This window comes from Ursus maritimus, unplaced genomic scaffold, assembly GCF_017311325.1.
Source record: "Ursus maritimus isolate PB19 unplaced genomic scaffold, ASM1731132v1 scaffold_21, whole genome shotgun sequence".
Lineage (NCBI taxonomy): Eukaryota > Metazoa > Chordata > Mammalia > Carnivora > Ursidae > Ursus > Ursus maritimus.
Genome location: NW_024424564.1, coordinates 19868452 through 19888941, shown reverse-complemented (window position 1 = coordinate 19888941; position 20490 = coordinate 19868452). Strand labels below are relative to the sequence as shown.

Genomic DNA, 20490 nt, shown 5'->3' with positions numbered 1-20490 from the left:
CCATGTGATCCTGCTTAAATCGCCCCACAGTGCTTAGCACAAGAACAGGTGCCCAAGCATTTTCATTAAATTACACACTGCGTCTTCTCACAGGTGGGTGAAACTGCTTTGCCAGTACAAGGGGTACAACTGTCCTGTATTGCTTTTCTTCTGATGAAACACCAACTATCATAAAATCCAGTTGACCTAGATGCCAAAAGGTTGCTTTAGAGGTATCATTCATACCAAAGGATATTCATATTTTTAAGGTATAACTTACTATCATTAATACCCAATGATATCGAGATTTTTTTTAAAAGCAGTGCATGTTCAAAAATAAAATACTGTTAAGCTTGATAGGCAACAGGGGAGACAATCAAGGGGTGGTTATTCTATGTGTTACCCCCACAGACTCTGAGTCACGCCACCCAAATTCAAAGCCCAGCTCCACCATATTTGGGCTAAATGACTTTGAGCTATTTACTTGCCACTTTGGTGCCTCTGTGAGTTTCTTTATCTATAAAACAGAGCTACTACTCAGGGGATTGCTATAAAATTTAAATAGATGATCATGTGAAGCTCTCGGAACAGTGATGACTAAGCTATTAGTAGTTAAGTAAACGTTTTCGATGACAGAATTCGTACCCTCTGAATTACTAGTCATTAAACCATGTTAGCCGTCCAGGAATCATACTTACAGGAAATCATCCCTTATGTTCCCATTAAAAGTGCCACACAGACCTAGTGTTCTTCTTTTCCATGCACTAGTGAGCTGAATATAAAGTCTTCCGCCATCTATAGCAAACAGAATCTTTAAACCAAATGTGGTTTTTAGAAGAATAAATAAGGATGACAGAGTTTGAATTTCAACAATTCCTGCGGGAAAAGAACATTCATAAATCAGCTTTGAGATTCATAGGTAGTGTTGTGAAACGCTAGCATACAACACCAGAACTCTTCTTTCAAGAGACCAGGAACTAGAATTTAAATAAAAACTTCAAACATTTTTTAAAAGAAAGAGCGAGGAGGGCACAGAGCAGAGAGGCTTCCGGTTCCTGCTCCTGTGCTCCAGGGCCAATTTTTGCCACCTTGTGCTTTCTTTTCTCCTGTTCCCTCTGCCTCTCCTTTCTGGATCTTCAGATCTTTTTAATAGATTACCATGTCCACGGGTAATTTCCGCTGGCAAGCATCTCTTGGCAGGTCTGGATAGTCCTTAGCATTTGAAATCTGTCCTCTTTTTTTTTTTTTAACGTGTGTGTGTGTGTGTGTGTGTGTGCGCGCGCGAACTTTTCCACACACTGGTCATGATTCAATAAGGAAATGGAACTTTCCTCAAAACTTCCCCATTCCCTTGAGAATGTCAGCAAAAAGAGGAGCAAAGGACTTGAGATGTAGCATTTTCCAAAACACCTTTAGAGACAAGAAACTTCTGTCCAAGTCTGAACTGATGAGTTATTGCCAGCACAATATATAGGAACAGTTGCTCCTGTATCCGGACCGCAATTTCTACCATCATTCTGGTCACACACCCAGAAATTAGAGAATCATTCTTTGATCACTTTGTCCGCCTTGCTGCCCTTCCCCAACTGGTCACCAGGTTCAGACCACTTTTTTTTCTGAGTAATTTTGCAAGCTGTCTTCTTTCTATCTCCATTGTCACTGCCTTACATCAGTTCCTCCTCCTTCCCTGCATGCCCTACTTCAGAGTCATCCTAATTACTGTCCAGGTTTCCTGCCAGCAGCTCTTAAAGCCATTTGCACACTGTTGCCACAGTAGTCTACCAAAAAAAAAAAAAAAAAGACTGTATCAGTCTTCTCATTAACACTTATTATTTATTTGGTTGAACCATATGAGATTGTTATCTTTGTACATAAGAGTGGTCAAATAATGATAATGTCATATTCAATTTCATATCAAGTTCAACTTCTTAGCACGACAATGAATAGCATGACCATGTAATTCATAATACAAATTGGGACATCTCTGGGAGTGAGAGTATTAACAATAACTATGCTGGAACACAGTCAGGAACAAGAAAACCGTAACGATGCCCTGCATATAAGGCTTTCCCCAGTCTTCATCCCCACCTGTGTCTCTCTTCTCATGGCTAGACAATCTCCATGACCCTCTTCAGGCTTCAGCAGTCCCAAAGTAGCGATGGTTTTCCCTAAACATACCACACAGTTCTACACCTCCTTGTTTTGCATGGAACGCTTTCCCCTCCTCCTTCATCCTGATAGTCCTCAGCATTGAATGCTGAACAAGACGTCATCTCCTTCAGAAAACTTGCCTGACTATTCCTGCACACTCCTGCCCAAGGCGGGATGCACTGTACTCACTTAGACCCCCAAAGTCCCTGTGCATATCTTTCAGTTTATCATATTTTATGTAAGTGGCTGTTTGCTTGTATCTCTCCTCTTGCAAACTCCAGGCCACTTGAGGTGAATACTAGTTCCCACAAACATGGTCATATCTGAGGCGTCTAGCTGAGGACCTGGCAACACATAGGCACTCAAATGTTAGGTTAGTCAGCCAATGGGAGAAGACTTCATTCAGCTTGTTTTCTTGTTGTTAATGTAGAGAAAGTACATCATTGCTTCTTACCATTCAGATTGAAGCCTTGGTTAGGACTGGTAAGGATCTGTCCTCCCCTACTAAGGGTCACTTGTTTGTCAAAATCATCCTCCAGAATCAGAGTTATAGACTGAAGGCAGACCAAGCCAAGGTTCTGCGTAAAAATCAAATCATCAGTTAAAAGAATGAGAGGGAAATAGACGTAGAAAGAGGCAGTGATAATGGGAGAGGAGAATGAGAAAAAGCAAGGGAGAGACAAGGGAGAAGAAAGGAGAAAGAGAGTGCACGTAGATAACAATTTCTGGCATGTAGAAGGCTTGCATATAAGTAATATAATAAAGTACCACATAATCTATCTTATATAGCCCCATTCCTAATAAAATATGGATTTATATGGTACGTTAAGTATACCATATACATACCCATATTTTACATAGAACATTAAATAAAAATGTTCTCAACAAAGTGCCAATAATTATGTTTTCCATAGCGCATGGTTTAAGTACCTCTCCAAATTCACTTAAGTGGCATATTAGACATAAAAAATTCAATAAGGAAAAGAACAAAGAGAATTAGGATTCTATATGGAAAGCTTATTGAGACTCTTGATGTATTGCAAGGGAAAAAATCAAACTGTAAAAGAAAGCCAACAAAGAGCTCAGAATTTTTGTTGGAAATAACCATTTCACATTGGAATAAAGCTAGAAAATTAAAGATTTCTGCAAAATTTTGACTATCTGACTGAAGGAGAGGAAAAGCTGTGTGTCTTTACAAATAACTGATGTGTTTATTTGAAGAAAAGTTGTAAAATAAATATTTCAGTATGCTAAGAAGTTCATCATATCCATTAAGAGTATATGAGGCCTACTCACTCCTGTCAAGAATCACCTCTTTAAAGCAGTCGTGTTTGAAATAACCAAAAACTTAGGTCCATTGTGCAATCATGCATGAAATGTTCAAAAAACTATACATACAAATACCATTTTTAGGAAAGAAAATGCAATTAAATACGTAATATTTAATCTAAAACACATACATTTTCACATTTTCATATCAAATCAGGATGCATCATATAATCAATAGTAAAACATAGATTACCAACATTTTTTCTTCCTTTGTGAAATGTAGACTAATGATGCATCTTAACAATCATTTTTGAAGAAAATAACTGTACCCATTCATATTATCACTCTTAACCTAGAATTAAACTTGAGTAAAAAAACAAAACAAAACAAAGTACATTCCTCTGGCCATTTTAAGAAGTTCCTACCTGTTCACAGTGAGCTTTCTGTAAAGTAATTGTGAATTTATCTTTTCCAGTTCCTTTCACAAGGATGTATTGGCACATTCCAATAAAAGAATAATGTCGACCATCAAATGTTGTAAAATGAGAATCACCCACAACAGAGCATTGAACTACCAAAAAAATAATCACAAAAATAAGAGAAGATTAAAAGAAGACGGAGAGGGAGAAGAAGAAGGCAGAGAAAGAAATCATGTTTATTGTTAAAAAGCAGAAAGTTGACTTAGGGTAAATAATCATGCATCAAAACGAATAACTAAAATGTCTAAAATGTACTAGTTTGATGAACTTACTAGATTATGTTATTACATTTAACTTAAAACTTATTAAATGACAGCTCTTCCATGTAATTTTTAGATTCTGTAATATTTATACTACTTCAATAAATCTTTACCAGTTTCCTACTCAAAGTTATTCTTTATTCAATTTTCCATTTATGCTCTGAATATCTGGATTTATTCATCATTACATCTCTTATTATACATGAGATGTGCATATAAAATCATTGCTATCTTCCTTCAATTTAAAGAAAATTGAGAATTTTCTTTAAAAACATTTAAAAGATTTACCTGGACAGTCATGCTCCGTGCAGTTCCAAACTCCACCAACACATACACTAAATGAAATTATAAGAATATTAATTACTGGTATAGAGAAACTATATTAATGTTTGCGTCAAGGTACTGATTGATGTACCAAAACATACCATGTTTATAGGTTCAGAATAATCTGACTTGAAAAATACATCAACAGAAGTTCAATTAACTGATAAATTTGGACTGGCCAGTACCTAAATTTTCATTTATTGTGAGTCTGACTTAAATCACTGAAGATGATACAAAGGGAATGCAGAATGGTCAAGAACAAAAGTCTTCTGCAGACAGAAAACTTCTGTTCTATGTCCTTCTCTCATTGCTTAAACTAAAAGAAGCCACACACGGAAAGTATTTACCTATATTCTTAGAGAAATATTCATGAACAGTTAATATATTATCTCACCTATTACAAATTAAGGAAGTTTCTTTTGAGGATCGTCAGACATTAAAGAGAGAAAAGATGTCCTCTTCTGTAAGATAAATTCTGTCTTCTGGCAGCAAAAAGAGTTGGAGGAGAGAAGGATGGAAACAGAGTCTCTGACAGGCAGGAGCTTGAATCTGTATCTAAGAACATGGTTGGTAATCAACCTGCATGACCCTTACGTTACACTGACAGCAAAGGGAAAAGGACCTGATGACATTTATACCTCTTTCCTTATAAGACTTCCCTGGAGGGATTCAATGCTTTCCTAGAATAGTCTTAGTTAGCTAACGTAATAAGAAATCCTAAATGTCTCTAATCATGGCCAAGTATTGGCAATATGGAAAGTCACTTTTTCAAGTACCCAAAAGAGAAGGTCAGGAGAACCATCAAGTTCTAATAGTAAAAGTACATGCAAAGTATTGGTTATAAAAAAGAAGAAAATGCAACAGAGAGATGCATTACAGGGGTATATGATTTGATGGAATTATTAGTAAGGGAAGTGAGATGAATTAAATCATAAAAGAAATGGTAGGTATTCTGTATTATTTCTAGCTTTTTTTCTGAACTTGCTTTCATCTTTAAATTATGAAAATATGTATGGCCCGCTGCCCCACTACCTTATAGACTTTAAATAAGATGCAAACCATGTCTTGGAATTTTTGGAAGAAAAACAGTAACAAGTATATTCCTTTAAACATATATCATGGTAAAGATATCAACTAGCCAGGTGCACAGAAATAATTGGCTGTACATTAATCACATACCATTCCGTACATTCTTGTTCAATTTTTGAACCAACTGAATAAGCTAATCCATGAAAACTACACGGGCAGTTTTCCAAGGAGATGCAAGTCCCATTGTCCATTATGAGGCCTATTTAAGAAAAATATATATCAAATTCTCAAAAGCAATAACAAAAAATGTGTTATTTGAATATAAGACTTCAACAAAGTTTCATTGAACACCTGCTTACACCAGGTGCTGAAAATAATTTATTTTTTTTTTTTTACTTTTAAAGAAGTTACTGAAACCTGGTTCTATCTCAGTCAGTAGCAACCTTATAAGGGTCTATTTCAGTGATTTTCGACTTTCTTATCCCATGACTTGCCATTAAAAACTCAGGTTTCACTACACAAAATAAAGGCAACTAGACAGTATTTCCTTGCTTTCAAGGGCAAAAGGGAGGGAAGGAGAGAGAACATATATTCTTGGTTTAATTTCTGTTCATGTCAAAATGAGAGATTCCCACTACTGTCACACAGATAATAAAAAGTCAGGGAGTGCTACTCAAAGGGCCAGTGCAGAGGACCAACCTTTGCTACCTCTCTAATGAGGAAAGGTGGTTGAGCCAGAATATAAGTCAACCACGTTACCAAGCACATGTTTTGTTCAGCTGATCTTCTTTCAAAGTAAAAATTCCTAGGTGAAGGAAGCATTGACTTATATTTTGGCACATGGATTTTTATTCTGGTTCAAACTCTTTATTGTATCATTGGTAACAAATGGTTCAGGCCTGGCACTGGTCTAAAGATTATGCTTTGAGTAGAAGTGACAGACCAATGGACTGTGGTCAACAGATCTGACTCCAAGTAGTCCTCGCTCATATTAAGTGAGGAAAGACACTTAACATCTCCAGGATTCTATTTTTTTTTTAATCTGTAAAAATAAAAGGGTTTGAGTAAATCCTCAGTGTTCTTTGTAAAAGTCCATCAGTATAGCAGTCATTCCTAATTTTAAATCTCACCTGTATTACTTGCTATATTTCTTCTAATTTCAAATGTTAAAACTACATCAGGACTAAAATCTTATACTGCCAAAATGTGAGGCTTTTTTTGAACTTTGCTTTCATCTTCAAAATATGAAAATATATAAATTATTCAATGTCCTTAAATATCCAAGAGAACAAAAGCTTTGTCATGGTTAACTTCAGGACTCTGGATTCCAAATTTCCTGGGAAATGTACAAAGTAGAGAAGCAGCCATCCTTCCTAGTCACTTTGAGGGCCAAATCCTACAAGGGTAGAAAATTGCAACATCCCTAATGTCCTGAGACAGGACGTTATGATATGATTCTTAGATCACTGGATACTAGTTTCCGTTGAGTACAGACATCATTTCTCTCATGAAGTGCTTACCATCTGCGCAGTAACATCCATCAAGACAATGGAGATTGCTCCCGAGACACTGTTTCTCAAATGTGCAGGTCGGTGGGCAACAACTGATACAATCCCGATGGACGAAGCTATCATCACATTTATCAGCTAAAATGAGCAAACAAGGGAGCTGTAAGTCAAATCTATTCACCTCTCTTTCAAAAAAAGTACAGTGTTTCGAAAAGTATGCAAGTTTACCAATGTTATTGTGTCAATGACAAATCCTTGCCAATCATTAGTTTTAAGTACTAAGATAAACCTGAAATTAACAAAAATACACAGGGTTTAGAAAAATAAGAAAACATACTGCATGCTGGAAAGTCATCTCTCCAGTCTTGAATAGGGTACCCGGCATGGGAACAGGCTCTCGCATACTCGGTGGCTGCTCGGCAATAGGTTTCATCATCATCAGTTCTGGAAAGTGAAAAGACAGAACTATAGTCACATGGGAAATATTGACAGAAACCAAGCCTTTGAGCTCCCGATCTCTAGAAATGCTGAGTGCGTGGTGAATATTTTAGTATAAATTGATGTCAGCATGTGCATATCGTGTACGATAACACAGAAAACATAAAAGCATGAGATCCCAGCTTCAAAGGGCCTGGGCAAATTGTCTTCATCAAACTATTTCAACAATTTGGCCACTTTTCTTTTGATTCAAAAGAGTACCTGTACTGAAAAAAATTTCTATTTTAATTATGACATTCTGCCCAGAATCTTTGTATGTATCACTTTGCTCCCACACAAAGTATCCCAGACCTTTTAGAAAATCCTATTAATAAATATAAATAAATTTATATTTATAAATTTACATCTATAAATCCCATTATAATAGACAAAATTCTAACACAATAAAAGCATCAAATATGGAAATCGTTTCCAAGATACCATGCTCTTAATAGTCTACATGTTGGAATAAAACCAGTACTCATAAAACAGCAGTTTTGAAAGATTGAATAAACAGCATTTAACTTTAAGATTTAAAAGGTTTTTAATATTTTTTGTTTTTTTGTTTTTTTATTTTTAATTCTTTCAAGCTTAAATTGCTAAAGCTAGTTACTTTTATAATATTGCCAAGAGTAAATAATCTCTCATTGTTTTCTTATAATCACCCTAGAAGTTCCCCCAAACAAATATAAGAGGTCTGCCAATTCCCAAAGCAGATTAACACGACATCTATAAAATAAGCAGGTTTATAATAAGGGAGTGGACTTGTTTTTCAACCCAATTCAAACTCAAAATTGAATAGTTAAACATCTTACAAGATAATGACCTTAAGAATGTTGTATTTTGTGAACCTTAGCATTTTCAGTATCTGTTGTAAAAGCCACGCATCTCAAATTGCACGTCTCCTGTGCCACTGCAATTGGAGCCACGCAGCTTATCTAGTCCAATTAACTGAGCTTTAGAGGGAAAAAAAAAGGCCTGAGCATATAAACTTCAGAAGCTTAGAAAATATCCTAAACCTCCAAACAAGAAAATTCTCTGAAACACAGGGTAAGCTAAAATTGTTGAATTCCTAGAAAGATAATAAGCTTCTGATTTACATTAAAAGATGTGTCTTGTTGCTACAATTTCAAAGCCTAATAGAGGCTTTGAAAGTTAACAAAGTACCTGAATATTGGTTTCCCAACCCCATGCAACTATTATTAAAATAGCTACCATTTCTTAAATACATATGTTAACTCTAGGATCCATGCCAGGCCTGAGACATATGGCATCACATGAAAATTCACAACAATTGGGCAAGAAAGAAATTATTATTCCAATTTACTGAGGGGAAAATGAATTTATTTGCTCCATTTTGGATATTAACTTTAATAATGAAAATGAGCATTAAATAATAATTGTTTTTAAATCAATTGACTTTGGAATGGCAAAGTTAAAAGCACTGCCTTGCTGCTAGGTTTATCATCCTTTGTTTCAAATTTTTATTTAAATTCTAGTTAGTTAACACACAGTGTAATATTGGTTTCAGGAGTGGAATTAGGGATATCATCACTTAGATATAACACTCAGCGCTCATCCCAGCAAGTGCCCTTCTTAATGCCCATCACCAATTTAGCCCATCCCCCATCCTCATCCCCAGAAGGAAGGGGGAAAAAAAAAGAAAGGGGAGGCAAGCCATAAGAGACTATTAAGTACAGAGAACAAACTGAGGGGAGGTTTATCATTCTTAAAAGCAGAAACAGGAGGGCATAAGTTCAAAGATTGATATTACAGCATCCTCTCAATTCCAACTCAGATGTCATCCCCTCTGTGGAGCTGTGGTAGGCTGCTGACACAGCCAGCAACCCTCTCCTCCACAGCCACAGCACTTCACATTCAGAGCGTGTGTCATCGCTGGAGACCTGTTTCTGCCTCATTAGAATGTGAGTTCCTAAGACGGGGTCCATGTCTAAACTGTTTCTGTTTCTCCAAGACGTGGCACAATGCTCAGCTCAGAATAGCTGCTAAGCAAATGTGTGTTGAAGTGAATTCAATAGACTATCATAATGCAAGCAGGAAATTAAATTCTGTTCAGCACATTCACAATTCCATTCTCCTGATACAGGATCTTAGTGGTGTTGTCCCCTAATATAAGAAATGAAGAGAATCTACTTTAGGGGAAAAGGGATGTAAGTAAGCCTAGACCTGGGTGAAATATTGAGACAAATAAAAGGCTAACTCTGGTAGCTTCTCACTTCCGTTTAATCGAGGCCCACTCACTTGATTTACAATGTCCTGCTTTTGGTATCGCATGCCTGCCCTGCCCCCAAACCCAGCCTCTTCACCTCAAACACATCACTTAAGATACCAGTTGGTTTCAACCAGTAAAAGGAGTTTCTCTATCCTGCCACTTTTATTTGCCTTGGAGAAAGCAACTGCATGGCAAAATCTAAAGCCTACAGATACCATAATTTCAAGAGACAAAAATGTTAATTCCTCAATGAGGAAATTTCAGATGAAGTGAGTATAACAGAGGCTCTCTTTTTGTCTCCCGAGCCTGCTTCTCGTCAGTATTAGAACTCCCAAGTTCTTGCTGAGCACATGGCTGCCCAGCCAAAGACAATATTTCCCACCTGTCTTTGCATCAAGGTGTGGCCATGAGGGGCAGGGGGGAAGGACAGAGCCACAGCAAAACTGTGTCATTGGAAAACTCATGGAGCAGGCACATGGTATGATCCCAGGACCACGTACAAGCTTGGACTTTATATGAGAGAAATATAAGCTTCAATGTAATTTAAGCCACTGATACTTTGGCAACTGAAGCAGCCAAACAATATCCTAACTAATAAATGGAAAATGACTTTCCCGGATCTGCCAAATAATATTTCATCTCAGTCGACCTGAGAAGTGGGCGCTAAAGATGATAATGCCGAAGGCAAGTGAGAAGACTACGGGAGAATGGCCAAAGAATGAGTTGTGGTGGACTAAGAACACTCGTTAATTCCATATACATGGCTAAATCAAACCATGGACCACCTCTAGGGATCCTCAAAAAAGAGACTGAGTAAAAGAGCAGAGATGTAACAATATAGCACTTAAATAAAAAATAAAAGCAAATAGGGAACAGAATATTGTAAAATATTAAGTTAGGACAGTCTCCAATATTTTAGGCAGATGAGGGGCTCTTTCAAAAGTCCTGCATTAGTTCATAAATCTCTAAAATTAGAGACTATATATATAAATATATAACTATACTCTACTCAACATTAACAAGTATCCTAAATAAGGTTATTTTAACATCTGAAAAATATCATTATATTTATTATTGTTATAATAAACTCCATTAATTAAAGTAGAATAGTTATAAATAAGACAACTTCATCCTATGTCAACCTACCCTCTTTGTTCTCACCTTTGATAAATTTAAACTTCTTAACAAACTACAGGCTATAAGATGACAGGTAAGTGGTTTTACTCAATCAAAAATTAGTCTAATCTTTTACAATAAAGTTCCCATGTATCATTTACACTTCTTGAGCTTCTTTAAAATATGCAGATTTATTAAAATTTCTTGACATATTCTTGAACATTCAAGATGGTTAATCAAATACTTTTGGTAAATTTTTGAAAAAAAAATCGTAGAAAATACTTCAATAATAGGTAATCTGTAGAACATATTCTGATGGTCTCCCTAAATTTGTTCCCTAGACAACCATCTAGTCTAGGTGTTCCTAATCTGGGAGAAAATGTAAGGGTCGGGTGACCTTCGAAGGGATAAAGATTACATGCGTATTTTCACTAATCCCCAACTTACATTTAGCATTTTCTTCAATTACTCATATAGAAAACACATCACAATGTTCTTAGCAATATCCAGACCTTGTCAACAATATATCTCATATCTCAGTTTTTAATGTTTTCATTTCTTATTATAGTTGTTACAAATATCCCAAATATTATTTACATTCATCATTATGTCAAACAATAGTAGTTATAGTTAGACTTGAAAGGCATATGAAAACTGCATATATCATAAATTCATTTCTTTTACTATATTGATAACAACTCTATTTCAATATCATTTCTTTTGTAACTTTGTGTGTTTGATTCTGTGCATTTCGAAACATTATTTTGAAAGAACCTATTGACATCCCTAAACTCCCAAAAAACATCAGTGACACAAACCATATTTAAGAATTGCTATATCCTGGGGCGCCTGGGTGGCACAGTCGTTAAGCGTCCGCCTTCGGCTCAGGGCGTGATCCCGGCGTTATGGGATCGAGCCCCACATCAGGCTCCTCCGCTGGGAGCCTGCTTCTTCCTCCCCCACTCACCCTGTTTCTGTTCCCTCTCTCGCTGGCTGGCTGTCTCTCTGTCAAATAAATAAATAAAATCTTAAAAAAAAAAAAAAACAGAATTGCTATGTCCTGTTCATGCTGCTTCTATAAACCATTCAGTCTGTACATATTATCCAGCAAGTTTTAATAGCTGTTAGTACAAGTTTATGTTTTACATTTCCATTAAACTTTGTGAACTGTTGGAGGGCTACATTACAGAAGTGCTGTTTGCTCTTCTTTTTGGATAAAGAAAATTCAATTACGAATACTAATTATTTCACTTACTTGCAAAGATCATTAACACAGCTGGCAATATACAAGTACGGATCGATGTACTCGTGGCAGCTCAGAAAAGGGAACTGCAACAAAATCTGACACTTGAAGAAGATGGCCTGTGTGGAAGAAGATGGCAGTCAGCAGGACATATTTAATGATACACGTGTGCTCTCATTTTTTCTACTGATCTATTGGCAGGACCTTGCGTTCTTACCAGGAAAGGGAAGGTAAGTTTTAACCACCATTTCTCTACATATTTGCACAAGGAGCACTGCTCCCATGAAACTCATTGTATTCACAATTTCTGAAATATCTTCAAGTTATTCCCATAGCAGTTACAACCCCTGAATTTTACAGGGTTTAATTACGTTCTGTTTGCACTAAAAGTACTTAATATTCAATATGCAAATACAATATATGTGCATTATATCCACCATGCCCAAACTTTTCACATCAAATTTACCTCAAATGCTGGCATTCCGCTGGAGCACGGATTTGGAAAATCTGAGGGTGTGGGTACACATTTGGTGTCCTCTGGAATTTGTACCGACCAACTATTTGCAAACATAGCAATGTCTTCTGTATAGTCCTCTATTCACACAAACACACACAAATATGTGTATTAGCATCACTTTACACAAACACACTTCATCAGCATAAACTTCCGGGTCAAAAAGTTAAATTGAATACCTTTATAATTACCAATGATTGCCAGTTATATTAGACTATAACATTACTTTAGCATAAAAACAATACATTGAACAAAGTGTAAGTACCAAATAAAAGTCCCTATCATTGAAGGGAAGAAAAAGCAAACATCAGTGAAGCCAAATGAGGAGGGATTGAGAGGGAATGGTACAGCATACACACCAGTAAAGCACTGATTAGCCTAAGCGTGTTGTAGAGAGGAGAAAAATACACCTAAAACCGAGAAACATAAGTAAAAGTTTGGTATGAAATTTTTCTGACAGCCCTCTCATTCTATTTAACATGAGTCAGATCCTTGCTAAAATCGTGGTTCCATTTTTGAGGTACACAACAATAAAAACAAAAAAAAAAGTCTTTTGTGGAGATTTCAGAAGACAGCCACACAAACAGTGAAAGACTGGAAAAGACACCCAGAGAAGACCAAGAAGTGAATCCATTTCATCTGAATATGACCAGCAGTGTTTCTAAACGTGCTCCGGCCAGATTGTTGAAGAATCGTGCTACTATCCCAGCATGATGCGGGGGCAGGACTCAGGACCTACATGCAAGCAGCAGCAGACTGACGGCTGGTGGTGAGCATTCTGGGCTCTCTGCTTCAGATCAAGGGGAAGTCATTTTAACATCTGGCCTGAGAACAAGTGCAGGGCCTCATATGAAAATTAACCCTGGCCCACATTCGGACAAAGGTTGAATCTAAAATCTCAAAGACGTAGCAGAACCAACAAGGCAACATCTTGACGTTTCATCTATGACCACGGTCAGATGTGAGCTTTAGGTTTCTCTCCACTCAGGTTTATGCAGCCTGCCCCTGATGACGAGCTTCTGCACCCCGAGAATGAGCAATCTCAAGCCAAACGTTTGACCATGCTCTCTCTTGGCATCTTCAAGATACGAACATGCCTGCTCGTTAATACCAATTGTTGGGGAGATTGTGGGAGTTCATCTACAAGAATGCTTCACTCTCTTAGTGTAAGGTCCCAAACTTTACTGTGGCCTGGAAGACTTTTTTGATCTGGCCCCTGCCCTCTTCTCACTCCTCACCTCCTTCACCCACCTCTCCCCCACCTACCCTTCTGTATCCTCTACTCTTATCCCTGCTCAGTCTACTCCAGTCATACTGGCGTTACACTGTTCTCAACTCAGGCTCATTCCCACATTGCTCTTGCTTTTGCTCCCCATCCTTCAAAATCCCCTCCAGTCTTTCCTTGGCCCTTGCTTCATCTAGGTGTCTGCTTAATAGAACCTCCTCAGAGACGTCGTCTCTGTCACATGACCTGGACTACCACCAAACAGATACGCTTCTAATGCTCTTAATCTCCTTTCTCAAATTCTTTTTTTCATAGCTGCTATTGCTCACAAAAATTATATTTTAATTTGTCTCTATTTCTTTTGTCTTCTTCATACAGGGCAACAGTTTGTCAAAGCTGCCCCTGTTGCTTATCCCTAGTTTTGTATCTGGCATGTAGAAGGTGATCAAATTACATTTGTTAAGTGAATGAATGAACAAAAGGGGGGTTGCACAATGTAAGTGGATTATTAGAATCCTAAAGCTTTCAAGTTTGGCCCACTTCATTAACTCTGATATTGTTGGAAATGTTACACACTACACCAAGCATCGGCCTGGTCTGATACACTTGTTTAAAAAATATTTATTTGTTTATCTGAGAGAGAGGGAGAGAAAGAGAGCGAGTGTGAGCAAGGGGAAGGGCAAAGGGAGAGGGAGGGAGACTCTCCACCTGACGCCCCACCGAGTACAGAGCCCCAGTCTATGCTAGATCCCTGAGATTTTAATTGATTGTCTAGTCAAGATTCTGGTTCCATAATTCATGTTTATAGCTAGCTACACATCAAAATAGAAGCCCTGGTTTACTCCTGTTTGAAAGAGCTGAAACCAAGAGTTGGATGCTCGACTGACTAGAAACTGACTAGAAAGAGCTGAAATCAAGAGTTAGGTGCTCAGGGGTGCCTGGGTGGCACAGCGGTTAAGCGTCTGCCTTTGGCTCAGGGTGTGATCCCGGCGTTATGGGATCGAGCCCCACATCAGGCTCCTCCGCTATGAGCCTGCTTCTTCCTCTCCCACTCCCCCTGCTTGTGTTCCCTCTCTTGCTGGCTGTCTCTATCTCTGTCAAATAAATAAATAAAATCTTAAAAAAAAAAAAAAAGAGTTAGGTGCTCAACTCAAACCTGAGCTGAAACCAAGAGTCTAATGTTCAACTGACTGAGCCACCCAAGCGCCCCTAATATACTTTTTTTAAACAGGAAAAGCTGATGTTCCTTTTTTTTTTTTTTTTTTTTAAGAGAGGGAGCCCATTCTCATGCTCCTGAGGGATAGCTGGGAGTGGGGAGGGAGAGAGAATCTCAAGCAGCCTCCCTGCTGAGTGGGGAGCTGACTTGGGGCTAAATCTCACAACCCTGAGATCCTGACCTGAGCTGAAACCAGGAGTCAGATGCTCTACCAGCTGAGCCACCCAGGCACCACCGATGGTACTTTTAGGTAAATTTAGTGCCACATTTCATTTCAAAACATCATCATTTTTGAAAAGTCTATAGGACAGAAAATATTATCCAAAGGCCCACTGATTGCAAGAGCTATGCACAAATTGTAATGTAACTAAACAACCTGGACAGTCCCTTAGAGCTAACTTTAATTCCAGTTTATAATCACACACTTAGCTATTTTTATGACAACACATTAATAAAAGAGTCACAAAAGTTGGTTATTATGAGACTTTAATCCATATCAATTGGTTGTCTGGAAGCCTGCAAAATTAAATTTAAAATGTTTCATATAATATATGCTACAAGTAAAGTAATTTCTTATACATATGGGAACACTTTCTAAGAGTGAAAATGAGGCATTATTAATTACTACATTGGGAAAAACAAGAGTAAGCCAGGGCAACTATTTTGATGTGTAGCTAGCTATAAACATGAATTATGGAACTGGAATCTCAACTAGACAATCAATTAAAATATTTCTATATCCACAGAAATTCTGAAAAGCCTCATTTCTTTGTGAAGTCATCCCTGAAGGATAGTAGAAATGCAGGGAGAAATACAATTTTTTTTGAAGAGCTGAAATTAAGTATTTTATTGTTTTAATGTTTTTTTATTATATTATATTAGTCACCATACAGTACATCCCTGGTTTCTGATGTAAAGTTCGATGATTCATTAGTTGCGTATAGAAATACAATTTTAATCACTGTTAAGAAACTATGCATTCAATGGCTTTCAATCAAACTACCTCAGTGCCTCTAAAGTTTTATCTAATCAGCAAAGGACAGGCTGAGTTTCAAAAAAAAATACTAAGCACGTTAAAGCTAAAGGAAATACAGCTCATTTTCTTGCATTATTACGGAATGGGAGAAAATCGGAGGGCAGGTTTTAGTCACATCCTTATAAGTTATTGTGTTTGGGGTTTTTTTTTTTCCTATTACTCTGCTTTACACTGTGCACCAAATTAAACTATGAAAAATCTCTCTTTAGGCTCTTCCTACCTACTTTCCCGTGTCCTTCTTGCCTTCTGCCAATTCAGCCATAATTCAGTCCCCTTGCCTCCCGCTGGTCTTCTCCCACCTAGAATCTGCTAACACTCTTCTGCATGCTGCCCAGTTATCTCTCTGAGAGCAACCATTTTATGTTCCAGGTTATTAAAGTCTGTCTGACCCTTAATTCAAATCCTTAGTTGAGTCCCTCTGCCTCTAGCAAGAGCAGATGCTATACTCTATCCTCACCTCTGTACCATGCTCCCCAGACATCCTGGGAGAAGTTGCCCACAGCTGTCTTTTCTAACTCGAACACTGAGAACTGAATTGAATATTATTTTTTTCATGAAGCTTAGATACTGAAGAAAAAGAAATTGATTGACCATCTCATTGGGCCACCCGAGTCCAAAACCCTACTTCCTAATATAGTCTCAAGATTACAAGTTTGTGAATCCTTTCATTCTAAATATCCCACTGGATACACAACACTTGTTCATGATGATCTCAATACTGTGCATCTGTATTGTGCTCACAGACCTTTGAACACTTCCACTTGCATTTTCTCATTCGATCCTCAAAGGCTAGAAGTTCTCAGTGTCATTACTATTATCTTTATTTTATGTAGAAGGAAAATCGACTGCTTGAAACCTGTTCTTTACTCTCAGTGCCAGTAAACTAATCTTGATGATGCATTATGCACTGGGTAAAATGTTTGCATTTTAACAAAGACCTCTTAAAGCAATGTCTTTAGTCAAATGTTTTCCTGTTAGCTCCATTCTAGGGTTATTGAGAATACTTGGAGATGATTATAAATTAGCTAAAACATATTCAGCATTAACTATGTGTCAGACACTGGATTAAATATTTTATATGGATTATCTCATTCAATCCTTGCAACTCCATACTATGATTATGTCATTAAGCTTAGGAAGTTTAATATGTGGCAAAGCGGAATTTGAACCCCACAGTCTGACTCCAGAACCCACACTCTAAGTAGGACTTTCACTGTCTCTTAAAATATAACATACGCATGACACTTCTCTATGAATTTTATACTATAAAACAAAAATTTGACATAGCACTTTTACAGGTTAAAATTCAGTTTCTCATACATTTATCTAAGCATGGGATTGGAAGCCAGTCAGATCTATAACCCACCCCTGGCAATACCATTTACAAGCTGTGTTACGTTGGGCACATGAGCTCGTGTCCTCATTGTACAATTAAGAAAATACCAGTCACCTTCCAGGATGGTGTAAGGGTTGGGAATAATATAGCTACAGGTTCATATTAACTGTTACTGTAAATAGTATCAAGGTATTTATTATTATTATTATTACTGACAATACTGTGAGAACGATTATATCTCTATTTTACAGCTAAAAAATTGAGCATCAGAGAGATTAAATGAGTTGCCTCAAGTTATACAACATGTAAGAGTTGGAACGAGAGTCACAGTCTCGTGTGCTCGTATTAAGAACAGTACTCTTCTTTATTGCACCTTGAAGCATGGACCTAAATCATATCTGTATCTTGTCATTCTCTTATTCCATTGCCACTGCATACTAGTATCTAAATTGAAACAGAACCCGTTTTTAGTGGCTCACTAAGATTAGTTTCATGACAGAATGAATAGATAAATGATGATATGTGCGTCATTATACATGACTAAAAAACTTTCCAAGTTCTTATTCAACTTTTATAAGTTCTGTTCACATTATTATATTTACAAAACCATTATTTGGTAGTCAATGAATTCATTCCCATGAAGACTGAATGCAAAATATCTTTTTTCTACAAGTAGATAAGTTTGTCTCAAATGGGTGTGAATCACTAAAACATAAGCCCAGAAAAGTGAGGAGTCTTTGCTTTGTTCACTGATGTATCCCAAGCTCCTACAACAGCACTGGACACAAACTCAATGCTCATTGAATATTTGCTACATGAGTAAGACTTGTATCTTAATTCAGCAACTGTAAATTAGCTTGTGGTTTTTAAGAATGACACAAACATTTTTCTCTTCAATCTTCACTTAAAATCGCTATAGCAGGCAAGTGATAGCCATCAATTTTACCCAACCTAGGATAAGTTGCACCCTTCTGGATACAAATAGCTTGATCAGTGAAGGAAAGAAGACCTCAGAAGTACCACACATTTCTTTCACTTCACTCACTTACCTTGTTGAATGATGAAATCATCAGATTGAATGCCATTGTAGTTTCCACATAAACCACACGATTTCCCTTTATGCTCCTGAGACAGTTTGAGGTAAATTCCAGATATTCCATCCCAAGCCAATGAAAAACCAAAGGTTGTTTTCACCAGAATATAGTCAGCTAGTTTCTCAATGAAAACCTGCCCAATAGTCTGAGGCAACATTAAACTTGAAAAATAGAACAAAGGCAATTTAAGAATTATGATGAAGAATTCATTACAGATGATCAGTTTCTTTCTTGAAGTGACTGAGAATTAAATAAAAGATCATTATTATTCTAAATTATTGAACAAACTATACAGCTAGATTTCCCAAGAAACCATCTTTCAGGAAATCTCAACATTTTGGAAAAATTCAAAATTGAAATAAAAAGACAACAAAAAACGGTACCTGTTTCCCCCACTGGTAAAGATTTTCTACATATAATTGGATGCCTTTTCCAACCAATGAAAAATACATTTCTGCTAAATATCAATGATTTTATAAATCTGGAAAACAACCTTGTCTATTTAGAATAATGACAGCTTAAGTGTATTTATTTTTATCTAGAGAGTACAAGATAATCTAATGCTGGTCAATGATTTTGAAGTAAGAAGAAACAGTGGTGAATATACCTAAACACACTGAGTTCTGATTTTGTTTAAATTTGTTTTAAACTTGGTTGTAAGAAAATAGGAGCATCTATCCCCAAAATGTCACCTTGGTAGAAGTCATTGTTTTCCAAAAGAAAAATTACTGGGCATGATTAATTATAATTTAGGTTTTTAATGCTGCAAAGTACATTATTAGGAATATAAAATACTTTGTCATAGAGTATTGCATAGGGGTTATATTCATATTTTTTAAACTGGATATAATTAGGCCTATTTAAACAAGAGTCACACTGAATATTTAAACTCCTGATCCAATGTCTAGCCTTTCTACTTTTCACAAACACGGACACATAGAAAGGAAGTGGGAAAATGAGAGCATTGAAGAAAACTAAGCAGTTGGACATTTTAAAAGCACAGTAAGTCGCCTAAAATACTTTTGAAAGGTCACTGATGTCCTTCTATCCATGAGTATTACAGAAAAGAACAGGTGCTAATAATTAAGAAAATGGAAGGGAAAAAATCATTTTTACTAAAATAGCCATGCTAAATGAAACGTATAAACTATAATATGAGTGAGGAGGGGGCTACTTGGTATATTCATACATTTCTCTCAAAAACTTCAAATTAGTGAGTTCCTTTCCAGAAAGAGCATGTTCTATGGAACAAAAACTATAAAATCAAACATACTCATTAACAAAGTGATAGTCCCCAAAGAAACAATTCAAAATACGTGCAACGACTCGTACAGAGCTGTTTGCTGGTAATTTTTTAAGGAGAATTAGTTATAAGAATAGAAAAATAACTGAACTTTGCACTGGAGGATAAATATGTCTCTAGTGAACTACTACCATAATCTATTCTTATTAAAAATTATAAGCATGTGAAATTCATATTAAATTCACAGTAAAAGTCAGTCTGAGTAATATCATTTAAATTTGCAAGTTTATAAAAGCTATACTTGAAAAAAGTAAATCATGTTTTTTAAAGGTAGTTCTTCGCTACAGGCTAGCTAGTAAATGTATGGAGATGCAGTTGTTCTGCTGTGGCTATTTTTTAGTTTGGTCCTTTGTCATTTGATTCTTTCACAGCAAATTTGATGAAATACACAATTTGTGAAAATAAAGGATGCCTAACTGTGATTATTCAGCTGTGTATAACATAAAAAGATACCAGTAGAGATGGGGGATAATAGTAAAAATTAGGTTTTCTCCCATAAATATAAGAAAAACTCCATGTAACCTAGCCGGGAAACATTCACAATGCAAACTAAAATGAATGTACAAATTAATGCTGGAAATTATTCGTGGGTTCATATGTACCAAACCCTTCATCTCACAGGTGAAAGAACCAAAGTCCAGAGAGGTAAGGTGCAATTTGCAGAGCCTTGCACGTTTGATTTGATTTGATTTGATTTT

General features: G+C 36.6%; 1 protein-coding gene across 1 annotated transcript in view; it reads right to left on the bottom strand.

Annotated features, from left to right (window-relative positions):
* The window catches only part of OTOGL (otogelin like), a 124300-nt gene that overhangs the window by 87160 nt on the left and 16650 nt on the right, over positions 1-20490 (bottom strand). Inside the window, exons 8-17 of the mRNA XM_008710356.2 lie at positions 18445-18650; positions 12535-12662; positions 12081-12187; positions 7337-7443; positions 7012-7137; positions 5642-5750; positions 4427-4473; positions 3825-3970; positions 2585-2708; positions 678-855 (exon numbers count right to left, since the gene is read on the bottom strand). Coding sequence (XP_008708578.2) covers positions 678-855; positions 2585-2708; positions 3825-3970; positions 4427-4473; positions 5642-5750; positions 7012-7137; positions 7337-7443; positions 12081-12187; positions 12535-12662; positions 18445-18650 — 1278 coding nt within the window. The remainder of the gene's footprint in view (positions 1-677; positions 856-2584; positions 2709-3824; positions 3971-4426; positions 4474-5641; positions 5751-7011; positions 7138-7336; positions 7444-12080; positions 12188-12534; positions 12663-18444; positions 18651-20490) is intronic.